The sequence below is a fragment of the Triticum aestivum genome, chromosome 4A, assembly GCF_018294505.1.
Source record: "Triticum aestivum cultivar Chinese Spring chromosome 4A, IWGSC CS RefSeq v2.1, whole genome shotgun sequence".
NCBI lineage: Eukaryota > Viridiplantae > Streptophyta > Magnoliopsida > Poales > Poaceae > Triticum > Triticum aestivum.
Window position 1 is genome coordinate 331,520,233 of NC_057803.1, and position 24,800 is coordinate 331,545,032.

The following is a 24,800-nucleotide window of genomic DNA, read 5'->3' on the forward strand; positions in this document are numbered from 1 at the left end:
TTTCCAGCTGATTGCCCATATTTTCCAGGATAGGATTTGTCCACTTGATTGAATTCATGTCATTGAAGCAATGAACTTACTAGCCAGCATGCCAAAAAGGTTGCTGACTTTGGGTACACAGAGTAGTGGCGAGAAAAGGGCTTGCGCCTCAGCCGTTTCGCTTGATTCGGACCTTGTGGTTGTAGTCACAGGGTACAAAGATAACCCCACAACCATTTGTTGTATTCTTTAAGTCAATCACTCGTAGTATGTGCTAGAATGAGATGAGATCCAGCTCAAAGGTGAAGACCTCATTCTTTGAACCCTCCCGGGCAGTTCCTGTTCTAGCTTCTCTATCTCTAGCAAGTGATATGAACAACACAACATCTTCTCCGGTCGTAGGTCAGTAGGGCTTGCCCTGGCTAAGAAATGGAATAAAAAATTCCCGGTTTCTTGACTGTTTCTGAGATTATTTACCTTTATTTACATGAAGATGCACGGTCTCTTACACTTTTCCTAGCTTAAGTTGGCGGATTGGTAAACAAACGGCTCTGCGGCTCCGTTTGCTTCGGCACCACTCCCTTGCTTCTTATCGAGGTTGGTGCCAACAAACAAGTCCCATTCGAGCAATGGAATCTACATAAGAATGTAATCACTGTTAAGTATTCCACTCACTCATGCCCAGGAAAATGGGCCTCTAAAGAAAGCAAAGACGTGGCCCAGATCGAAAAAGGAACTTGATCACCTGGAGAAGATTTCTTTTCTTTGCTGATTCCTCTCAATGAAATTTGCCATGTTGCACTAAGTTACTTACGGATGTATGCATGCAGTCCGGGAACACTTTGGGGTGAACACCCATCCGAACAAGTAGGGTCAATAGTTCAGCATTTAGGCCGTAACATTTAGCAAAAAACGAATCTAAAACCCAACAAGTGCTCTCCGAACCAAGATAGATAGTCTCCTATCACTAGGCTCACCAACCAACCTGGACTTTGATTCTTTCTTATTATTCTAACCGGATATAAAAACCATAAGGATTGTTTCCAGCCGAGAGTTCCCATATGACATAAGCGCTCTTGGGTGGGGTGGGCCCTCATTTGCCAGGTCTTTGAGTGCCCGTCGTACCACGTGGTTGGTACACTAGGCTGATAGATACTTTACTTTAAGGATCTGGCACCTTCGCTAGACGGAGAGTAAGCGACTTCTATTAGCACCGGACCGTCGAGTCGAATTTCTCGTGTCATGTGCAACGTCCATCAATGGTGGTTCATTAATGTCCATAGATTTAGACTCCTTCCCCCTTCCCTTATACGCAAAAGATCGAGAGGGGCCCGAACCCAAACCGAGAACGTAAACAGAATTCGACTCACTCTCGTATGGCTCGCCCTCGAGCCCTGGGCGAGTCGGCCGGGTCTTTCCCTCTTGTTCTGTTTCCGCCACGATAAAGACGCACGGAAGAACTATGGTATGCCCAGCGCGTGGAGGATCCGTTGAGAGTGTCCCTTGTCTCGGTAGGGAACAGTACCTATTGTCTTGAAAAAAAAGGTCAGTGCTACGGTCCCCTATTGTTTGATCCAATATTGACCGGTGCGGATCACGTTCTACTACCTCCGGTCCGTGGTTCGACCTCCCGTAGTGGTCCTTGCTTTTCTTTTTGAAAGCTCCGCAGGGCCAATTTTGCGTACTTGCTCAGCGTGCCCCCCTTTCGTCGAGTGCCCCGCCCGGTTCACAGGGCTGTTGGCCTACCAAGCAAGCACTTGCCCGCTGCTCCTGCCGCCTGCCAAGTGGGCTCCGCGCTCGTTATCCTGACTGTTCTCTCTGCTGGGCCCTTTCCTATTGCTCTAACCATAAGCTATGGCAATTCCAGCTCGCACCCACTCTGGCCCGCCCAGCGGGGCCTGAGTGAGCTCAGTGGTCAGCCCCTGACGTTAGGGGTCTTTCGCTTTTGCCAGATCTATAGAGATATTACGAGTCCTCCGTCCCAGATTCCCTCGCCGCGGCCATCTGGTTCACCGGTACTACCAAAAAGTCTCATGCTTACGTTACTGTGACTGATATATAAGTATGATCTCGGACTACGAAGACCCAGTCGTGCTTCTGGTTTCCATTCTCATCATCATATTGAAGGAAACTCCTCGTGCTCTGCCATAAGAACTTGGAGTCCGTATCATGGTGAAGGTAAGGTAACGCTGTGATTCTTGCTCAAAAAACTGACCGAACACGTTCGAGTTATTGGCTCGTCCGACCCGGCAGCATTCATGAGTCGCTCGTTCAACTGTCCCTCGGAGACACGGTCGAGAAGTGCCATGCATGGTCGCCCCCCCCGTCCTTTCTTTCTCTCGGTCCCACCAGGGTGGGCCCCTCTGGGGTAATAAAGAAATGGATAAAAAAAGGGGACTTCTGCTACGGGCTATGCCACCCATTACTTATGAGGGAAGTCGCATCCGTCCCATCGCAAGCACCTACAATGTCATGATCACATTGGTTTACCCTTTTTTGGTAGTTCAACGGACGGTCGCCCCTCCAACAAGAAAAGGTAGAAATATGGAAACTTCTCTGCCATTTAGATCGGAGAATTTATAGAGGAAATCGGGTTTTAAATTTCCAGAAACCACACGATTATATAGCCACAGGGAATACGCCGCGCCTAAAATCATCCCAAGCGCAGCTAATGTGGCTACTAAGCTATTTCTTTGGAAAGCTCCTACTAAGATTAGAAATTCCCCGATAAAGCTGCTAGTGCCGGGTAAACTCATATTGGCTAAAGTGAAAAAGAAGAAAATGGTAGAGAAATTCGGCATGGTGCTCACTAAACCTCCATAATATCTAACAAGTCGAGTCTTATGTCGGTCATATAGAACACCAACACATAGAAAAAGGGCTGAAGAAACCAGTCCATGACTTAACATAAGTAAAATGCTACCTCCAATTCCCTGTATGTTCGATAGAGCCTAATATTCCCCCAGAGTACGCCGCTTACCCCCCGAACCGTACAAGATAGTTACCACCTATCATACGGCTTTCTAACTCCACTTCTTTTTCTGGTCGTTCCGCTCTGTCGGATCGATGGTAGTCTCAGAGATCTGGTAACCTCCGACATTTTTGACAACACGCTTCCTGCTTCCGTTTTGAGTTGCGCATCTTTCTCCCCGGGGCATACTATAGTATCACATCGTAGACCCCCACCCCAACTCTATCTTCCTTATCAGTGAACCGGAACATAGTGCATAGGTACTCTTCGATGCTGCGAGGACGAGACGAGGTGACATACTACGATCACGCACTGAAGTTCTGCCCTTCGGCTCGGCATATGGAACCTCTCAGCTGCTCCCTCGGGATAGGTAGGCCCACCCCCCCTTTCCCGAGAGGCGGCCGGGCTGTGTTTCCCCTGCGGCCACCCAGTGGCGGCAGAAAACGAAAAAGGGTGGGCTCCGCGCGGTTCGCGTTTTATTGTAAAAAGAGAGCTTTTCATTCTCTTATAGAAGCCCGCGCCCACGCGGGTAAAGCCCAGCGAAGCTGCAGGGAGCACTGAGCAATGGGGGGATGAGGGCGACTCCGCCCACGGGTTGGACCACACCACAGGCAAAAGTCCTTCCACGGCAAGAGAAGGGTGACCGGAACAAGAAAAGGGAGCTAGTCGTTGGAGGGAAGACAAGGCTCGTTCCGTGCGACTCCACAGAAGAGTACGCGCGCTAGAAAAGGCAGCCAGCTTAAAAACGCTAGCTAGCTACTTTTGTAGCCTTATTTAGTTTGGTTGCCTACGCTTGCTCTCCGGCGCGCTACGGCAACACCCCCTGCTTGCTTCTTTCTGTTCGACGCGGAGCTCGCAGCCTCCCCACCCTTGCTTAGCGTTCCACTTGTGATCCTGGAGGATTTGGAGAAATGCGCCCGACCATGAAGAATGGATTTTGTATTTTCTTTCATGTGAACGGCCCTATCTTGTAAAGAATGGTTTTTCGTGCTATAGACCACGTTGAGAAAGACCAACCAACAACACAAATAAAGACCGTTCCATTTGGGTACCTCGAAAGGGAGGTGCTCCTTATGATGCTACGGACGGCTGTCCGAAGTGCATGCAATGACGGGCTCGGATAGGATAGGATTGTGCGCGCCGGGCCCTTCGGGTGTCCATATTTTGGCCGACCTTAGCGTATATACTATGTTATGGTTATGCGGCCGTAATATTTTGATACCTTCCACCGCTGTTACGCCAGAAATCCAAGGTTCCACACGAGCTCCTGTTCTGCGGCGTGGTGGCAGGACCGCTAGGGGATTGGCTCCGGGTGTAGGTAGGGTCAAATCCGCAGGGGTCATGCAAATACATAGGCCCCTTCCCTTCTGCCGAGTTGTTTAGAAGGCGCTTTCCGTTCTACGGTCCCTCGGAGCGAAGGGTTAGGCAGGTAGTACGGGCCCTCTGACTTCCAGCTATGTGCTGTGTGCGACTCCCGCGAAGCGAATGAAGGGAAGCTCTTCGAGCTTTCTCCGCCAGCGGCTTATGTAGTGGTCGGCATTCCTACGTGCTCCGACTGATCCCCACTGGAGATTATATGAGGGGTCTTGGAAACTGTCGTGACGCTTTGGTGACGAAGGTCACCGGGGTGACTATGGAAGGATTCCGTGGTAGTCTCTGACTCCCTCCAACTCAATCAATATCAAGAACATGTCGTGAGCATGGGGGTTTGGCCGACTACTAAACTATTGGCTAGGGCTTTTCTAGTTATAGCTTCTATAGTGAGTGGCCCTTCCGCTTTGATCTAGTTGTAGTTTGTATTGTACTAAATTGAACACATATCAAAGAAAGGCGATCAATCAATAAGTAGTTGCCCTTCTCCGGCCTGGGAAAAGCAGCGAACTCGTTAAACAAGGGGCTTTTTTATTCATGGTCGCTACTGTTGTATTGTATATTGTCGGGGGAAGCTACTGCTTCTACGACAGCTCCGCTTCCTCGTCTTGCTTCTACTTTGCTTGTTTGCGCGAAGGCTTAGAGTCCTTTTCGCTAGGTCCAAATTCGTCAAAGCGAAAGATCTGATCCAACGGAAATCCCGCATATTGAGCGCAGCTGATATGTGGCTACTAGGCGCGATCATCCCGCATGCCATAAAAAAATACTTCTTTTTTTATGGCCCGTCATATAAAGATAGAATAGATATGGATAGAGAGACATTCTATTGATTCGCGAAATGGCTCGTCGATCCAAATGAATCATTCTTCTGGTCTCTCTCTGCCCCCCCCGCCCCAAAACTTACCCACGACACAGCGCCCATTCGTTTCGCGCGCGGGAAGGCAACGAAGTTCAGTTCAAAAGACCGCAGCGGAGTGGAGCAGCCGCGACACGAAGTTCCTTACCTTAGCTGGATCTCGCTGGTGCCACCTAAACGGTAGGTATAGGCGGCGGATGTCTGACGTTTGGAGTTGTCGTTCGTGCACCTGTCCCCAATAGAAGAATGAGTGATCCCTTCCCCTGCGGATCATGGCCTTACCACTAGGTCCCCGATGGCCAGCGGGGGATTCGGTATAGCAGCTCACGTTCGTTTGCGCTTCGCGTTCCCGCTGGACTGGACACGTGTTAGCTGTAGGAAGTATGGTTACGAAAGTGACTTCGGTTCGCCAGTTCAGGCTCAACTCCTCGCTTTACGTTAGCGGACTTACAGGTCGGGCCGGGGCTCCACGCTCTTTCTTTCTGTGTGGGACGATGCCGGGGAATGTGTCGAGGCGGCGAACAACAACAAGACAACTAACTACATTTGCTTTTTCCCTCCATGAGATGAGCCAGTGCATTGGACCGATGGATAATAGAACTGAGCTGGCCAAACGCTTGGGCGCTCTACATACGATGTAGAAAAAATAAGATACATATCGATTTCTTTCTGATGGATCCAGAATAGATAGATATCTTGTATCATCAATAGATAGAAAGAGGTCAACCCTTATTATTGATAGAAAACCTTTCGATCTATCAGAACAGATCAGGCCATCTATCAATCGATTTGAATCATCTCGCTTTTCGTTCATTTCAGCCACGCCATAATAGCCGCCACAATAAGAAAGAAGCAAGCGAAACAGCTAGAAGCGCTCGCTTCGCCGCGCCCAACAATTCTTATTCACGGGAAAGCCAACCGAAAGATTCGATTCGGACTTCGTAGAGCCGGTGCTGCTGCTGTCTGCGTAGGGCCGTCCCCCACTCCCGTCCCGGGGCGCTAAGGGGTTTTGTTTTAGGAACAGACGGCGGTGTTTTGCTGACGCCTCGAATCGACGCTTTTGTTGCGACATGCTAAGTTTTCTCCCCTGTTGCTAGTAGGTTGATGGGTCGCATGCCCGTCACACATGTTTTGGCCTTGCTTGTGTGTCCATAACTCAAAATAGGTGACCTAACGGCCGCCGCCCGACTAAACATACCAATAGTCACCAAATTCATATGGACTACTGAGGAGTAGGCAATGATCTTCTTAAGATCGATCTGTCTTAAAGTGGTCAAGGAAGTATATATTATAGCAATCGCGCTTAGAGTATAAATGAAAGGAGTGAAACAAAGTGTCACTTTGGGAAACATGGGTATTGAAAATCTTAAAAACCCGTAGGTTCCCAATTTTAAAAGAATTCCAGCCAAGATGACGGATCCAGCCGTAGGTGCCTCTACATGGGCTTCGGGTAACCAAATATGAACTGGTACCATAGGCACTTTGACGGCAAAAGAGGCGAAAAAAGCAACCCATAGAAGGATTTGGCGCCGCTCACTAAATTCAGTGGTTAATAAAATTTGTAAATCGGTGGTTCCTGTTTGGAGAAGAATCAACAGAATAGCTAATAGCATAAAAACGGATCCCAGTAAAGTATATAGGAAAAACTGATATGCTGCCTTGATCTTTCTTTGTCTCGAACCCCATACCCCTATAATGATGGTAGAGTCAGGGGTGGCCCTAAAGCGGAATTGACCGGTGGTAGTTGGTCGAAGCTCCAGTGGGTAGCCACTCCCTTCTCAGGGAACCGTACGTGGGACTTCCGCATCATACGGCTCCGTCCCGAGCTTCCGTCGTTGGCCCTTGTCATTAGACCACTATGCTTGTCTTTTCCGCCTTGACTCTCGAATCTTTTGCTTCTCGGGTGGTGGCGAACAATGCTGCTTGCATAGCGGGAGATGCCTGCCCGTCGTTTAGGCCTGCTTCCTGCCCGAAAGAAGGCTAGCCGGACTAGTGGTAGGGGACCCGACCGTCAAAAACCCTACCCTATTCTCGAACCCCCTGACGAGCTCTACCCTGCCCGCATTTATTTGGAAGGGGGCCAAAGAAATGTCTCCACCTGCTTCCAACAGTCTTTCTTCGGAATTCTACTGAACGGGTCGATCCTCCCCTCCGTTTGTTTTAGCAACTTATCCTAAGGTCTCTTCGCCAAGAACTCTCCGGCAACGACAGAGGAACTAACCTGCCTGCAGTGGCAGGGCGGCTTTTTTTAAATAAGACCTGGACGATTATCCCTACCGTCGGTAGCTTACGAGTTTACGTCCATCCCTGGTCGGGTATAGTTTCCTTTATTTTTATCCCTTGTAGCCGTTACCTGAATTCGCGCAAGTGTGTCCACACCCCCCTGACTTGACGAGGAATTCATTCTCGCGAACAAACACACCCCCTACACACACCTAGGAGCACCCCTTCCTGCATATCCATACAAGACCTGAGTAGGCGGGTCAAGGTCCTACGAGGTACCCACTACTCGGAGTACCCTCCCACCAAAAAAAGATGTGTGGTTCGGTGGTTCGACCAGAAATGCTATGCTTACGCACAAGACTACCCCTCTTCCCGAAAGCTTCGCGGGGACCTTTACTAATTTACGACGACGAGGGACCGCCCGTAGGGGGTTTACTGCACAAGGCCCCTGCAGAGGAAAAGCTTGATCCCAGCGAATAGAAGATGCTCAGCTCCGCACAACATAGGGATTGGCACGCTTTCAGAAAGAACATAGAATAGTAGAGGATCCAGCATGCAGGACACGGCGATCATTAGAAATTCACGAATTAGAAATGCTGTAATATACTCTTTCCCAAAACTTCTCATACCAGACCAACCCACTGAAATGCAAATAGGGATCAGAAATGTGGTCAATATCACGAAGAATAATGAAAGACCGTCTATACCCATATACAAATGGATGTTTTCATAAGGAAGCCATCGAAGGCTTTCCACAAATTGAGATTTGGCCGTAGAAGGATCGAATTGTATCCGAGGAACAGGGGGATACAAAAAAGTAATAAGAGAAACGCACAAACCAATCAATCGTATCGGTCTTATTCAAGAATTTGGAATGAAAAGAGGAGTAATGCTTCCTAGCACGGGACAGAGAATAGGACCACTTAGATCGAAATAGCATTCACAGGAATGTTCTAACATAGAGTAGAATTGAACATTGAAAAGATTAGTTGACAACAGTCAATCAAAAGATGGGGCACCAAATTACTAAACAATAGGGGTCTTTCTGTGCAAGTCAGCTGAACACCGTAATTGATGAGTGAGTAGGTGGGTTAGGTGCACCCCTCGCCCAGTGGGAAGTCATGAGGCTAGCCCCCCCTGAATGAAGAAGTAGTGGGGCCCCTGCCCACCCACGTATGCGCCTTTATTTAGATTATAACTAAATATTATACTGAACTTTATCCGGGAATCTTTCTAAGGAATCCATCTGGCAAAACGCAATTTGTTGATTTCAATCTAAGGTGCACCTTGCCTTTTTCAGGTAGCTTTGTTACGCCTATTCAGCTAGGTGGGGCATTGGTCATAGCCGAAGTCGAAGGGAAAAAATAAGGTAATGAGATGATGGTGCCATCAAGAAGTTTTCGACGAACGTAGTAGCGGCAAAAAATGAAACTCTTGCATGAAAGACCGGATTTGACGCAAGATGAATGGCGTTGGGGTTTTTCAAATGAAACCCGCGATCAGAAAGTCACCAACGGAGCCATACAATCTATCTAGTAGTGTGCCATGGCACGGTACTCCACTTCGGCGGTGGAAGGAGCAACTGTCTATTGCTTTTATCTCATCCAAGATAGTGTCTTGTCTCCCCATAAAATAGATAAGCCTGTAGTTGAGCACCTATCTGAAGGCCCAATCGGCATCAGTAGTTGCACGCAACTCTAAAGAAGACGATGACAGAAAAAAGGACGGCTCGAGAAAAGGAACCTCGAATATATCTAAGAATCCGATGAACTGCTGCAAAGTGAACTGACTGGGGAGCAGCCATGAAAGGCTGACTTTCTTAGGAAAAGCCATCTGGGCAAGAGATCGTCAGATAAACCAAACTACCGACCTACTATCTGTACTGCGTCGGATCAGATAATGGTGAGCCATCAGTCGGACGGAGTTTAACGTAAAGCTCCAAGGGAGTGTCAACAGTCTTCTCATCATTGAGTTGAGCTCGAGTGATCAAGTCATGACGTTATTTGATCTGAGATACCAAATATCCACGAGGAGAATGTGCGACCTCCAAGCCAAGAAAAGGCTTAGGGCGCGTCAGCGCCTTCATAGCAAATAATTGATGATGGCGACACTTGATCAGCGATATGGTAACAGAGTAATCACCAGTCAGTTTGATATCATCAACATACAACAACAGAATAGCACGTCCTCGAGGATAAACTGATACGAACATGGCTGAATCATGATCACTCCGAGCAAACCCTGCCTGGATAACATAACCACTGTGCTGAACTTCAAAAACCGACGCTATCGGGGCTTGTTGAGACCATAGATCGCTTTGCGTAAAGGACAGACAAGAGAAGAAGTCAGAAGGGCAGGTTCTCTTTCATCCGTCTTTTCTAGGTGCGCATCTCCATCTACTAAAAGTAGGGGTGGTTGCCATAGATAGATTGGGTCATTCGTAACCTAAGCAATAACCGATGCTACTACAGCAATAACGGAAATAACCGATGCTACAGCAGAAACTACAGCTATACATGGCGGCCCCACACGCAGCTTTGTTTAACAAGCATCACCCTTCCTTTCTTTTCAAATGCTTCCTCAGTCAATCAGCAGCTTATTCGATTCCTATTCTTATTAAACATCTGATATAGATGGTGGGAACAATGAAGCAGATTCTTCATCTGTAGGTTGCAATCCATATGATTTCTTTTCTCGATCTCCTGCTTGTGTTTCACCTCGCACCTAAGCATCACGTTCCTAGGGACAGAGACATCTGCGCTCTAAGGCAATCATAGTACTACCAGCATGGTTACATCGTTCTATGGGCAAGCTTCAACTTCAAAGTCACCTGATTTGGCACCAGCCAAAGGAGTAGGAACAGCAGCTGGGGAAGCACCATTACCGTCCATGGGATGCTTTGTGAACAGCCCCCTCTGTTCAATACCGATACCTGTCAGATTCCATAGCTGATGAATCTCTTTCTTTTTCCACTCTTTCCCCGTCACACAAGATGCTTTTCTGGCACAAACCTAGTAGTTATTTGTCCTGCTGATCTTGGGTGAACTGATGACACTGATGCTCCAAGACCAAGAGTTTTCACAGCCAAAGCTATTGAAGCTGCTCCCTCCCATGAATCACAGCTTTCTGGACGCACTGCTTGAACACCATGGAGCAAGATAGAGAAAAAACTCCTATCCCAGTTGATCGAGCTGAACCCACCCACCGCCGGGCAGGTGCATCAGCCTCTTCTTTCTAGTTTCCGACAGGGCTACCCGCACTAGCCTCTGACCTTTACTCCAAAACCTGAACTTCACAGATCCGAAGCCTAAACCTTCACTACTTCCATCACTTCACAGAGCAGGTCTTGTTTTCAAACTTGCTTTTGGGTTAAGTGCAGAAAATCAATTCAATATTCCTGTCATTGAGGATCTATTAGATGAGCTACATGGTGCACAACTATTTTCCAAACTTGATTTGAGATTAGGTTATCATCAGATAAGAATGAGAAGAGAAGACATTCATAAATTTTAGGACATATTTTTGTCATTATGAATACTTAGTGATGCCATTTGGACTCACTAATGCACCTGCTACCTTCCAATCTTTAATGAATCATGTTTTTGCTCCGGAAATACCTTTTGGTATTCTTTGATGATATTCTGATATATAGCAAGACCAAACAAGCTCATCTCAAGCATCTAAAGTTAGTCTTGGACATTCTAAGGTCATAAAAACTATATGCTAAGATTAGCAAATGCAGTTTTCCTGTCCCTCAAGTGGAGTATTTAGGGCATGTTATCTAAGGATAGGGTCTATCTACAGACTCCCACAAAATAGTTGCCATCAAAGAATGGCCAGCACCTAAGACTATCACTCAGTTGAGGAGTTTTCTTGGTATGGCTGTAGAAAAAGAAGATTTGTCAAGAATTATGGGATCAATTCTAGGCCACTTCATGACTGTCTAAAAAAAGATTCATTCCAGTGGTTAGATGCTCAAATTGAGGCCTTCACAACATTGAAGAATTGTCTGGTCACTGCCATTACCTACTTCTGCTTGGACTGACATCTCCCTGGATTTCTTTGAGGGTCTTCCCAAATCATTGGGCAAAGAAGTCATATTGTTGGTGGTGGACAGGTTCACTAAATATTCTCATTTCATTCCCCTTGCTCACCCTTATATAGTAAAATCAGTCTCTCATGCTTTCATGGATAATGTTTTTAAGTGGAATGGATTGCCAAAGTCAATAGTCTCTGATAGAAACTGGATATTCACAAGTAACATGTGGCAGGCCTTCTTCAAAGCACTGCAAGTGAAATTGAGGTTTAGCTCTGCCTATCACCCACAATCAGATGGCCAGACAAAACGTGTGAATCAGTGTGTGGAAAATTACTTGCGTTGCATGGTTTTTCAGCAACCAAGGAAGTGGGCTAGTTTGGATCAAGCAAATGCCACTTGGGAGGATGCCGACTTCATCAAAGGTCTCTTTCCGGAGTTCTATACAGCTCCTATTCGTGGTTGGTGCCCTAATTCCAACACTTGACAATGCTTTGGGGGAGGTATTGTCATATCTGAAGATTACTGTACCTAACTCTTGATTGAATTCAGAGTGCTGCCTTTACTTCATCTGCCATGAACGGAGCCAAGAGGCTTGCGTTCATTTCTTCGGTTACTCGCCTATTTACTTTCCCCAGTAGCCCAGTGTCGGGAGCTAGGACTTCTGAGGTGAACAGTCCCTCAAAGTAACCCTGTATCAGAGATGCTAACTGGTCATTACCTTCGATCCTGTTGCCGTTTGAGTCATTCAGAAACTTTATTATGTTCTTCTTTTTTCTCCGTTGCAAAATGATGTGATGAAAGAAGCTCGTATTTCGGTCTCCATGGCGGATCCAATTAGCCCTTCCTCTTTGCAGCCATTAATCCGAGTGCAAACTCTCTCAATTAAGTGTTGGAAGCAGTCGCTCCTATCCACTCCTACCAGGGAGGGGAGCCCCAAGTATTTGTCAGTGAGCGATTCGGTGACAATATTCAGCAGGTTGCATACCTCTTGTCTGTCCCCCTATCTGTCTAAGGGTCCTTGGTAAAACTCTCTTCATTGAAGGTAGTACGTGGGTATCCATCTTATCTACGGTCTGCGGGTCATCCACATGACCAAAACAAAGGGTACGAAAGCAGTGAAACCGATATATCTGTTGAAGGCGATCCCACCGGTCCTATTTATTAAGTTGCAATGGCGAGTATCTTTGGACCCCAAAGAGTTGTATAAGTTGGAAAATGGAGATTTGCCTGTGGCATTGGCCGTTGGGCGGCTAGCTATTGCATTTGAAGGCTCCACAGAAAGAACCCGCAGGTACTATTACGACAGGTGGCTTCGAATCCAGTTTGTTAGTCATTTGCATCTCGGTTAACAAAAATAAGCTTGAATCCCTCCATTAGTAGATCAATCAGCTAAAGTTGTTAAAACAATGCCTCGGTAAAAAGGTAGCAGAAGGTCGTTCTTTCTTACTCGAAGTTGCACTCAGGTGCTGCCGTTTTAGAGCTAGGCGATATTCTCTGTGTAAACCAGTATCGTATCTGTTTGATATGGACCATTCTATAAGTATAGTCATTTCAGTCTTCCTCAAAGGATCTCCGATCTATTGTGCAACCTTCCCTTCGAAACCCACCCCACACGAATACTTCTACCCCTTATCACAACTCCAATTCCCACAGGCATCTTTCTCTAGCACAAATCTTTTACTGAAATCAGGGAGAACCAACACAGGGGCCTCAATTAAAGCCTTGCTTGAGAACATCAAAGGATTGCTTTGGCTTGTCCACACAAATGGTACTCCTTTCTTTAACAAGTTCGTGAGAGGTCTCCTAATTATGTATATACAGGATGACTCACATCTTGACCGGAGCCATGCGGAGCACAAAAAGTGAAGAGAAAGGATTTGTTCACCACTTTAAGCCAAAAGATAGAAATGAAAGCTGTTCCCATAGAATGAGATTAGATCCCGCAAGTGAGCTATTTATACCGAAGCTTACAAGAAGCAAAGTTGAAACGGGAGCTTTCCCACCATTCAACCAAGCTCTGGCTGACCCTTCCAACATCAAAGGAAGATGTTTCATGGCTACCTCATAATTACCTCCACCAATCTATATAGCCACTCGGGAATCCTCTAGCCAAGTGTCAGGTTTGGATTCACCGGTAAACTTACTTACCCGAGTCGCCAACCTGAAGTTGGGAGGGATTTATGTGGCCCTGATGGCACTGCTGAAACACTCAGGTCCTGATACATTCACTCGACTGCTCGTTGGTCGATCTTGGTCCTGTCCTTCTTTGTGAGCTCTGTTCAGGTCAACCAAACCTTGTACCAAAATTGACATTGCATCAAATCCAGGTTCTCTGGGGTCCACTGGATGTCTTTGCTCGTCACCATACGGACGCCTGTCATCGGGTCGCCGGGGTGCATACGATCCGCCCCTTGGAGGGGGCATGAAAACTCGATGGCGGTCTTCACAGCAAAACCGATGATCATATTGCTCGTGGTTCCGACCCATGTACTTCTCTTGACGGTGTCCTCGGCCCTCACGCTGCAGAGGCGATCTTGGGCTATGGGCCGACTGGATAGTGTCCTCGACCACATATTTAATTTGGATCCTGTTGCGCGACTGGGAAACTGTTGTGTTCTGCTCGCCCACTGCACGGGGCAGCGCTCGAATCTGTATCAAACCTCTTCCAGCCTCTGACTGGGACTGCTAGATTGACTCCGCTATGCGGGCTGCAGCAATAAGATTCTAAATTGGAGTACGGTATACCTGATGTTTGGGGGGAAACAATTGCCACTGTCGTTGACTGGATTCAGGGACCAGTCGTTGAGCGCGATCGTCGAGTGTAAGCTAAAGGTTCTCCAGTCACGCACGCTCAGCCAACATGGACAGGCGTGTAGTCTCCAAGGCCCGAGCCTCAGAGGTTTCCCCAATGATGGGAGTGTGGAGTGCCTCCGTATTGCGATGATGCAGCTCCTCTCACTGCTGTGAAGTAAGGGCTTGAGGACGATATTCTTCGTGTACATGCGACGGATCACCGCCGCCATCGCCGCCGTAGCTATGGCGTAAACCAGGCGGGCTTCATGGCGTGTCGACCATCAGGAGTTCTGCCCCAGGGTCGCTGCTGTCACACTCGGATAAGGCCTCAACGGAGCTAGTCGAATAGCCCGTAGAGAGATTCGTCGGGCTCGATTGCCGCAACTTGAGGGGTGGCCGACCAGCGAGCCACCGCATGTTTGATCCACCACTGAAGCCGCGATCGACCAAATCGCTTGCGGTGACAAGAAGCGAAGAGCGAAGACATTGCGGGAGCTGACCGACACTGGTTCAACGGCTGCTGCAAAAGGACGCCGCTGGCGTACGCCCGAAAGTGGGTCGCTCCACAGACGGGGAGCGCCTCGACATCGAGGGGAGCTTCTTGAAGCCAAGCAGAGTCGGCGGTGATGAAAACAAGCGTGCCGAGACGGATCTCGCGGTCCTCAGCCAAACCTCTGCCGAAAACCATGATGATGGGAATCGTAAGAATCTCAACCTCACCGGAAGTTGCTATGACACCTAGCCCACGGTGGGCGCCAACTGTCTTGGTTTTAAGTCTGGCAATAGAAAGGGGGGTACGTAGGAGGAGGCAAGATCCTAGGTACGATGAGGTTGTGCACGTAAGATTACGAGTTCAGGCCCTTCTCGGAGGAAGTAACAGCCCTGCGTCTCGGTGCCCTGAGGCGGTCGACTGGATTATGCGTGAAGATACAGGGGGTGCGAACCCTTGTGCCAGAGGAGGGGGTGGCTTATATAAAGTGCGCCAGGACCCTAGCCGTCCCACAATACACATGGTTCAATGTAAATTAAGGCCAGACGATACTGGTAACACCAGCAATAAAGACATATAAATGATCATTAACACTACGGAGTAAACGCCTAACCGTTGCCATCCTAACTGACATTAGATCTTCTATTGTAACACCCATGATGCGGCTATCTATCCCACGTGTCGAGGCACGACTTAGAGGCATAAATGCATGGTGGTTTAGTCGCAAGTGGGGTAATCTTCACACAATCCCATGTACTAAATAAGAAAGGGATAAAGAGTTGGCTTACAATCGCCACTTCACACAAATAACAAGTTAAACATACATCATTCAGAGTACAATCAAAGGTCCGACTACTGAACCAAAATAAAAGAAGATAACCCCAAATGCTAGATCCCTAATCGTCCCAACTGGGCTCCCCTACTGATCAACCAGAAAAGAGACAAAACAACGATCAACATCTTCATCGAGCTCCCGCTTGAGCTCGGTTGCGTCACCTGCACTGGTATCATCAGCACCTACAACTTTTTGGAAGTATTCGTGAGTCACGAGGACTTAGCAATCTCACATCCGTGAGATCAACACTATACCACATAACCGCGGGCACGGTTCTCGAAAGTTTATACCCTGCAGGGGTGTCCCAACTTAGCCTATCACAAGCTCTCATGGTCAACAAAGGATATTCCTTCTCCCAGAAACACCCGCGTTGCAAGACATTTCGACAATGGTAAAACAAGACTAGCAAGACCACCCAACTGTGCCGACAAATCCCGATAGGAGCTGCACATATCTCGTTCTCAAGGCACACCGGATAAGCTAAGCGTACGAGTACCAACATAACCCAAGTTGCCAAGGGACGGACCCGCATGGTGCTCTAGTTTGGACCAACACTCAAAGGAGCACTGGCATGGGCGTTTAAAATAAAGATGACCCTTGAGTCCACGGAACCCAAGGGAAAAGGCTTAGGTGGCAAATGTTAAAACCAAGGTTGGGCCTTGCTGGAGGAGTTTTATTCAAAGCAAACTGTCAAGGGGTTCCCATAACACCCAACCGCGTAAGGAACGCAAAATCAAGGAACATAACACCGGTATGACAGAAACTAGGGCGGCAAGAGTGAAAAAAACACCAGGCAAAAGGCCGAGCCTTCCACCCTTTACCAAGTATATAGATGCATTAAAATTAAATAAGAGATATTGTCCCCAGCATATCCATGTTCCAACATGGAACAAACTTCAACTTCACCTACAACTAGCAACGCTATAAGAGAGGCTGAGCAAAAGCGGTAACATAGTCAAACAACGGTTTGCTAGGAAGATGGGTTAGAGGCTTGACATGGCAATATGGGAGGCAAGATATAACAAGTGGTAGGTAGCGTGACATAGAGATAGAGCGAATAACCAGCAAGCAAAGATAGAAGTGATTTCGAGGGTATGGTCATCTTTCCTGAGATCCCGCAAGGAAGAAGAACGAGTCCATGAAAAAGGCAAACGGACGTAGTCGAATGGATCCTCACAACTCCGGAATGAAACCAAAGCTAACTCGAGAAGCAACCCAGAAATAAGCAAGCCACATAGTAAACAACCATCACATAAACATGGCATGATGCACAACCAAGTATGATGCATGTCCAATTTAATGAAACATGGCATGGCAAAGTGCACAAACAAAATTACAAGTTAAGTGGAGCTCAATATGCAACAAGTTGCATATTGACAAAACACCACACGACTTATTTAGTTTTCTCTCATTTATGCTACTGAATTTTTTTAAATGTTATTAAACTTGGCAAGAGGTAAAGCATAATTAAACTAACTATTTAGGCAAGTTTAAATGATGCCGGAAACAATAAACAACAATTCTGGAAAATCCTCATATGCAATTTATGGATTTGGTACTGTTCTGCCCTAAACACAATTTTAGAGTTATTAAACATGCAAAGTAATGCCATCATGTTAAACTATGCATTTTTCTAGATGAGATGCATATAAAGTTTATTAAATTCCGAGTTACGGTTATTTAGTTATGAATTAAGCCATTTTAACATGCCATTTATGCAAATTTGAAATAAACAACATTTTTAAACATTTTAAACATGGATGAAAGTGGCATATTAAGAAACTAGAGGAAAATCATAGCATTTTACATATATAGTTCGTTTAAATTGTATGCATGCATATTTAGTTATTAACAATGCAAAACAGTGGCATTTCTGTAAATAAGAATGCATTGGAAAATGCTAAAATACACAGACTGGGAAAAATATGCACGGTCCGGATTGTGGAAACCTGCAGCGGCCCAGGAGGACTTGGCCCGAGTGAGCGCTGAGTGTGTGTGAGACAGAGAGGATGATGAGTGGGGTCCACTATCATAGAGGGGACATACGCCAAAATTGGGGTTCAAAATATGCTCCCGAGGGGGTTCGAACCCGGGTCTACCGGTTAAGTGGGAGAGGGTCAAGCCATTGGGCTAGGCTCTGAGTGTTTGAAACAGGGGAGGCAGGGTTCCTTTTGAAACATTACAAAGCGGAAGCTGGCTTCCTCTTCGTTGCCAGAGATGAAGGCGACGATGCAGGGCTCAGGATGCGACAGCGGGGTTGCAGAACAGGGGCACGGTGAGGCTGCAAGGGCGCGGGAACGAACATCTGCTACTAGCCGGTGTCCTGTGCGTGTGCGAGCGGCAGAACAAGGGCTTCGAGAATGAGCTCGAGCAGGAGCTCGTCTCAGCCGCGGCAGTGAGGCACGGCGAAGCGCTGGCTGAGTGCATGAGCGCGCGTGTCGCGCATCGTGTAGGAGCACGGAGGAGGACACTTGCGGGGAGAGCTGCAGTACACGCGCAGGCATGCGCAAGAAGGAAACAAAGAGAGAGAACAGAAGACCACACCGGCGCGTGCGAGGAGGACAGGGGGCGAGCTCGTCGTAGGGAACTCTGGCGACCAAAAGCCACGACGGAGGAGTGCGATCGATGCATGGGACAACCCCGCACTCCCACATGCTACTCGCGGCACTGACGACGACAAAGACATCACTGACATCGAGAGGACAGAGGCGGCGGAGACCAACCAAACACGGCGAGCAGTGGGGTGAAACGTGTAACTAGCTGGAAGAAAAACGCACCTACAGAGGATCCTAAGCCTAGCAATGCAAGGAAACGGGCAGGAGGCCACTGGAGGAACTCCGGCGACAATGACGCGCGACGACATGCGAGGCTGGGAAGGAATCGTGAGGGACAAGACGCAAACGAGCAAGACAAAGGCATGAGGAGGATCGGGTGGTCACCACAAACACGCGGGCGTGCTTGCCTTGCCGAGAGGTGGTCGGAGACGACCGGAATCGAGGAAGAAGCAGATCGGCCGCAGGGGAAGAAGACAAAGTAGAGGAAGAAGAGGGCATCATGGAAGAAGACGATCACGTCGCCCTTGGCCCCATCTGGCTCCTCATCTGCTTGTAGTCGAAGGAGACTCCATCGGGGAGCCGACCAGGAGCGAAGACAATGACGGAGGAGGGCTATGGTTGTGGTGGAGCCATGGGAGTGCTTCATAAGCTCTCTAGGTGGAAGGGTGATGGCTATGGTGGCGTCTGGCGTGCCTTGGACCTAGTGGGTGGCGGAGGCACGGAGAGGGAGAGAGGGATACCCTAGGGCGCGGGGCTGCGGTCTTTATAGGAGGGGAGGCGCGAGGCCGTGGCTGCCCTCGTGGACATGTGCCTCTAGTCAAGGAGTTTTACTATGGGAGGGAAACGAGCGAAGGAGGAGGAAGCACAGTAACGAAGGGAGGCTGACAGACAGGCCCCGCGTGGGTGAAAGTGGCTGCCGGCAAAGGAGTTGCTGCTCGGCCGCGGCACTAGTGGGCTGGAGGATGGTGCTACTTCTGCTAGAAGGCTAGGGTCTAGGTAAAGCCCAGCTCATGTTTCTTTCAAATCTCCGTTTATTTATAAATGAACAAATAAAAGAAGGGAAAAGACCAAGGTGTTTGGAGAAGAATAAGGATGAAGTAAAAATATTCCTGGGCTCCTGGATTTATGAAGGATTTTAACAAAATGGTTTGGGCATTTTTAAGGATAGAAAAAATAATTCATGTTTGAATTAAATTCAAACTTGAACCATTTTTGAGCCCAACCAAAACACATCCAAATGAGCTGAAATTTGGAGAGGTGACCATTGGCATCATTTTGGATTTATAGGGAAAGGTTGAACATTTTCCTGAACAGAAAAAATGTCACAAGAAAATATAAATGGAATAAAGAGGAAAGGAGATGTTATATGGGATAGGAACTTGGGTGAACTTGATGAAAGGCTGCGGGTATGTGCATGGTGAAGAAATGAGGAGAAGATAAGAAGAAGAGGGTTCACACAAGAACACACAACAAAACTTAAATATGCAAACCCAGGTATGATGATCATGTCATAGACATATAGGAATGAAATATGCAAAACAATCATGATAATGCAACAAACATAAAAAAACATGACAACAACTACAATAAATATAAGGCAACTGGAGCATCGGTCTCGGGGCGTCACAACACTCCTCCACTTACAAGAGATCTCGACCCGAGATCTAAGGATGGCACCGGAGAGAAACGAAAGAAGGAAGAGGTAAAAGTAAGTTGCTTCTTTGACAAAGGAGTGAAACCAATGAAACTTGAGAGATTGAAAACTTGAAAGAAAGAACACAACATAGTTGAATAGAATTGAGACACTCCGGTAGAAAAGAGAAACAAGACTTGATAAGATGAAAAGAACTTGAGCAGAGGACACAACACTCTGGTTAAAAGGACACGCAAGGAAAAGAACAATCTTGGCAGAACGAGTGGTGGGTCTAAGAGAGCAACATCACCAAGCCTCCGGAACAATTGTAAGAATGGAATCAAAAGAACGACGAAGAAAAACAACATGTTCTACCTGAACTGAATTTAAGAGGGCATCCTTAAAGATAAGGATTGAACGGAGTTGTTGGAAGAATCAACAAGAAAAAGATATGCTTCTCATGGGGTTATGGGAAACATCTTAAAATTATGAGGTGACAACCAAACACTAAAGGAAAACAATTGTTTGCTTGAGATCAACGAAGAGGTGAAAACTTCTTTCACCGAGAGGATAGGAGGATACTTGGATTATCGATAGACACCACAATTAGCAACATTCCTTAGGGAAGGCTTTAAGTGAAATCGATACCATGATAACACCAACGAAGAAATTATTGGGTTAAAAACATATCTCGTGAACGAAATGAAAATGATGGGTTTAAAATATCTCATTCCTAACAACTTGTGAATCATGAAACATGAAGGCAAATTCTCTAGAGTGACATAACACCATCTCAAAAGATAAGGTAGAAAGAATTGCACTTCGGAATGCAAGATGAAGAATGCTTGAGCTCTTCCAATAAGAATCTTGGCAAACACTTTGAGAACGAATTAAATCCTTGATGAACCACCATGTAGAGCCTTCATGAAGAACTCCGGTAATAAAAGAATGATAGAAAGATAGAGAAGTTGAAATAACAAGGTGAGCCTTGTAATGATTTAGATGGAGCTTCGTGACGAGATCACAGAGAAAACTTGCAACTCCAGAAAAGAAAGATGAACAACTTGAAACCAAGAATGTGATATGATGAACAAACTCCAGAAAGAAGAAATTAGATCACTTGGATGAAACAATAATAAGAATTATGTTATGCGTATCCTTCACCAATTTAAATTGATGACAAGCAACGGATTTGGCATACTACTTATTCTCATAGAAAGGTTTAGGAGATATATAGCGCAAGCTTGAGAAGGTCTTCAACGAACCACCGGTAGGATTGAAACAACGAATGAATTGATATGATAATGAAGGAAGAGAATTATTGAACGAACCACTGTAAGAATTGGAAAAGAAAGTACCAAAGGCACAATTCACCGAGAAGAATTAGAAAACGAATAAAGGTACTTGGTAGAATTTAGATACATGAGAACGAAGAGATCATGAACTGATTAGAGGATATTTGAACGATGCACCGGTAAGTTTTCTAGAACGAGAGCTGACGGCTGGAATGAATAATTTTGAAATGATGGCTCCGAAGAATCAAACTTAAAAGACTTCTGAATTGCTCCGGATGGGGGAAAAGAATTCTCACAATCGCAAACAATTATGAGAGGATGGCACCAAGCCTGAACTACACATCTCTGAGATAACGGATAGGATTTTAAGAGGAACTCTTCTTCGGTCTTAAAAATCTGAGAATGACGACGAGATACGCCACCATGAATTATTGAGGCACTCCAGAATGAGAATTAGAAAGGTTAAACCAATGATGAAAGAATTTGAAAGATCTTGGAGAAAAACATATGACTGATGACAATTCATTCTTACGTCACATTTTAAAAATAATTTGAGAATAGCTCTGGAACAATTAGAACAGTCGGGTAAGATCCTGGAAAAAGACCTGTGGGTTAGGGCCCACTCAAAAGATACACCATTGAACGATTTAAAAGAGGGATTGCGCCGGTTGAATAAATGGCTTAAAAGAGATAACAACCTCGAGATATCTTGAACGAATGCAGAGTGGAAACTCGAATCTTCAAGATATCTTCAGCCCTTCGGATATGAATAGAGAGAGGTGAACGATTATGAGAGGCTTAGATAAGAACTTCCATCATGGAAATCTTGTGAAACAAAAGGAAGAGATATAATCAACACCGAAGCTTGAATTTCGTCCATCGGGTAAGAACAAAGAACGAAGGATGATAAACTTGTAGCTCCTAAGGATCTTCATGAGACTCACCTGGTACGAACATTGAAGGAAAAAAATGATGATACTTCGCATGAATAAAATGGATAGTTGATTTGATATCTCTGAGTCTTTGAATAAAAAGGGTGGGAGGGCGAGAAAAACAAAGACAACTTTGGGACGGATGAAACAAACAATCGTTGGGAAAACTGAGGGGTGGTCTTGCGAATGTTGAAATGATCAGATCCACTTGAAGAGAAACACGCCGGTTGATAAAAAAAATGAGATGGCAAACTTGATGATCGAAAGGATTTGCATTCACGTTGAAATATGCGAACATCACTTCGGAAAGGTATGGAATCAACACTTGACATTGAAGCAACTCGAATACCAAAACTCAAAACAAAACAAAGATTGGCTTCCAGAATAAGCCGGAAACAAACATATGATAGAGATTTACCCAATCCCATATCATGCATTTGTTGGAAATATATTCTAGGAGCTACTTGAATTCCCACCTATAAATCCCCAAAACTTTCTGGTTATGCAATCTGGTGTTGGGGATACAGGGGTAGCATAATATCTCACCCAAACTAACAATCCCTACATCCAACTGTATCCATCCATCAACACTTAACCAAGAAACCTTCGGAAATCGTGTACCTCAACCTTCAAAAAGCATATGTTATACAAGTTATGGCAATACTCCCGAACACCCACCCCAGTACTGGGTGGCGTCGAGGTTATCTCACCAACAACTACATAAAAGAGATTTTCGATTTTGGCGAACTCAGGTATTCCAGAACTGCAACGATAAAATTGTGACGACAACACCTCGGAGCACAACTCCCCGGGACACTGCCACAACCCATAAATTTCAGGATGCACCAAGAACAATGTGCTCATCACAAGAATACCGGAACTATTCCAAGATACCCGCGTGATCCTAATTTTTTTTATGAAATTTGAGGAGAGACAAGTCAAAACTTCTATGTCAAGAGGCCTCACCAGAGCGACGAAGGGACTGAGGAGTAAAAAGAATCCTACTCTCCGATATATATAATCCTAAGACTCAAAACATTTTGTTCTAGACTCAACAACGTCAGCGATTCGATCAAGCAGGGGGATCCAAAGTAGGGGAAGGCTCTGATTACCAACTTGTAACACCCACAATGTGGCTATATCTCCCACGTGTCGAGGCACGACTTAGAGGCATAAACGCATGGTGGTTTAGTCGCAAGTGGGGTAAGCTTCACACAATCTCATGTACTAAATAAGAAAGGGATACAGATTTGGCTTACAATTGCTAGTTCACACAAATGACAAGTTAAACATACATCATCTAGAGTACAATCAAAGGTCCGACTATAGAACCAAAATAAAAGAATATAACCCCAAATGCTAGATCCCCGATCATCCCAACTAGGCTTCACTATTGATCAACCGAAAAAGACACAAAACAACGATCAATATCTGCATTGAGCTCCCACTTGAGTTTGGTTGCGTCACCTGCACTGGTATCATCGGGACTTGCAATTGTTTGGGAGTATCCATGAGTCACGAGGACTCAGCAATCTCACACCCGCGAGATCAAGACTATTTAAGCTTATGGGTAGGATAAGGTAATGAGGTGGAGCTGTAGCAAGCACTAAGCATATATGGTGGCTAACACACGCAAATAAGAGCGAGAATAGAAGCAACACAACGGTCGAGAAGCTAGAAGTGATCAAGAAGTGATCCTAAAAACTACTTGCGTTCAAACATAACACAAGACCGTCTTCACTTCCCGGACTCCGCCGAAAAGAGACCATCACGGCTACACACGCAGTTGATGCATTTTAATTAAGTCAAGTGTCAAGTTCTCTACAACCGGATATTAACAAATTCCCATCTACCACATAACCGTGGGCACGGTTCTCGAAAGTTTATACCCTGCAGGGGTGTCCCAACTTAGCCTATCACAAGCTCTCATGGTCAACGAAGGATATTCCTTCTCCCGGAAACACCCGCGTTACAAGACATTTCAACAATGGTAAAACAAGACCAGCAAGACCACCCGACTGTGCCGACAAATCCCGATAGGAGCTGCACATATCTCGTTCTCAAGGCACACCGGATAAGCTAAGCGTACGAGTACCAACATAACCCAAGTTGCCAAGGGACGGACCTGCATGGTGCTCTAGTTTGGACCAACACTCAAAGGAGCACTGGCCCGGGCGTTTAAAATAAAGATGACCCTTGAGTCCGCGGAACCCAAGGGAAAAGGCTTAGGTGGCAAATGTTAAAACCAAGGTTGGGCCTTGCTGGACGAGTTTTATTCAAAGCAAAATGTCAAGGGGTTCCCATAACACCCAACCGCATATGGAACGCAAAATCAAGGAACATAACACCGGTACGACAGAAACTAGGGCGGCAAGAGTGGAGCAAAACACCAGGCAAAAGGCCGAGCATTCCACACTTTACCAAGTATATTGATGCATTAAAATTAAATAAGAGATATTGTGATATCCCAACATATCCATGTTCCAACATGGAACAAACTTCAACTTCACCTACAACTAGCAACGCTATAAGAGGGGCTGAGAAAAAGCGGTAACATAGTCAAACAACTTTGCTAGGAAGATGGGTTAGAGGCTTGACATGGCAATACGGGAGGCATGATATAACAAGTGGTTGGTAGCGTGACATAGCGATAGAGCGAATAACCAGCAAGCAAAGATAGAAGTGAATTCGAGGGTATGGTCATCTTTCCTGAGATCCCGCAAGGAAGAAAAACGAGTCCATGAAAAAGGCAAACAGACGTAGTCGAACGGATCCTCACAACTCCGGAATGAAACCGAAGCTAACGAGAGAAGCAACCCGGAAATAAG

At 46.2% G+C, this 24,800-nt stretch overlaps 1 protein-coding gene across 1 annotated transcript; it reads right to left on the reverse strand.

Annotated features, from left to right (window-relative positions):
• Nucleotides 1-734: 734 nt before the first annotated feature.
• Nucleotides 735-14,462, reverse strand: LOC123083808 (NADH-ubiquinone oxidoreductase chain 4-like). Its single transcript, XM_044505717.1, has 4 exons — nucleotides 14,210-14,462; nucleotides 6,364-6,909; nucleotides 2,501-2,923; nucleotides 735-846 (listed from the first exon to the last, which is right to left on the reverse strand). The coding sequence occupies exons 1-4, from the start codon at nucleotides 14,460-14,462 to the stop codon at nucleotides 758-760; spliced, it is 1,311 nt and encodes a 436-aa protein (XP_044361652.1). The 3' UTR covers nucleotides 735-757.
• Nucleotides 14,463-24,800: the final 10,338 nt, after the last annotated feature.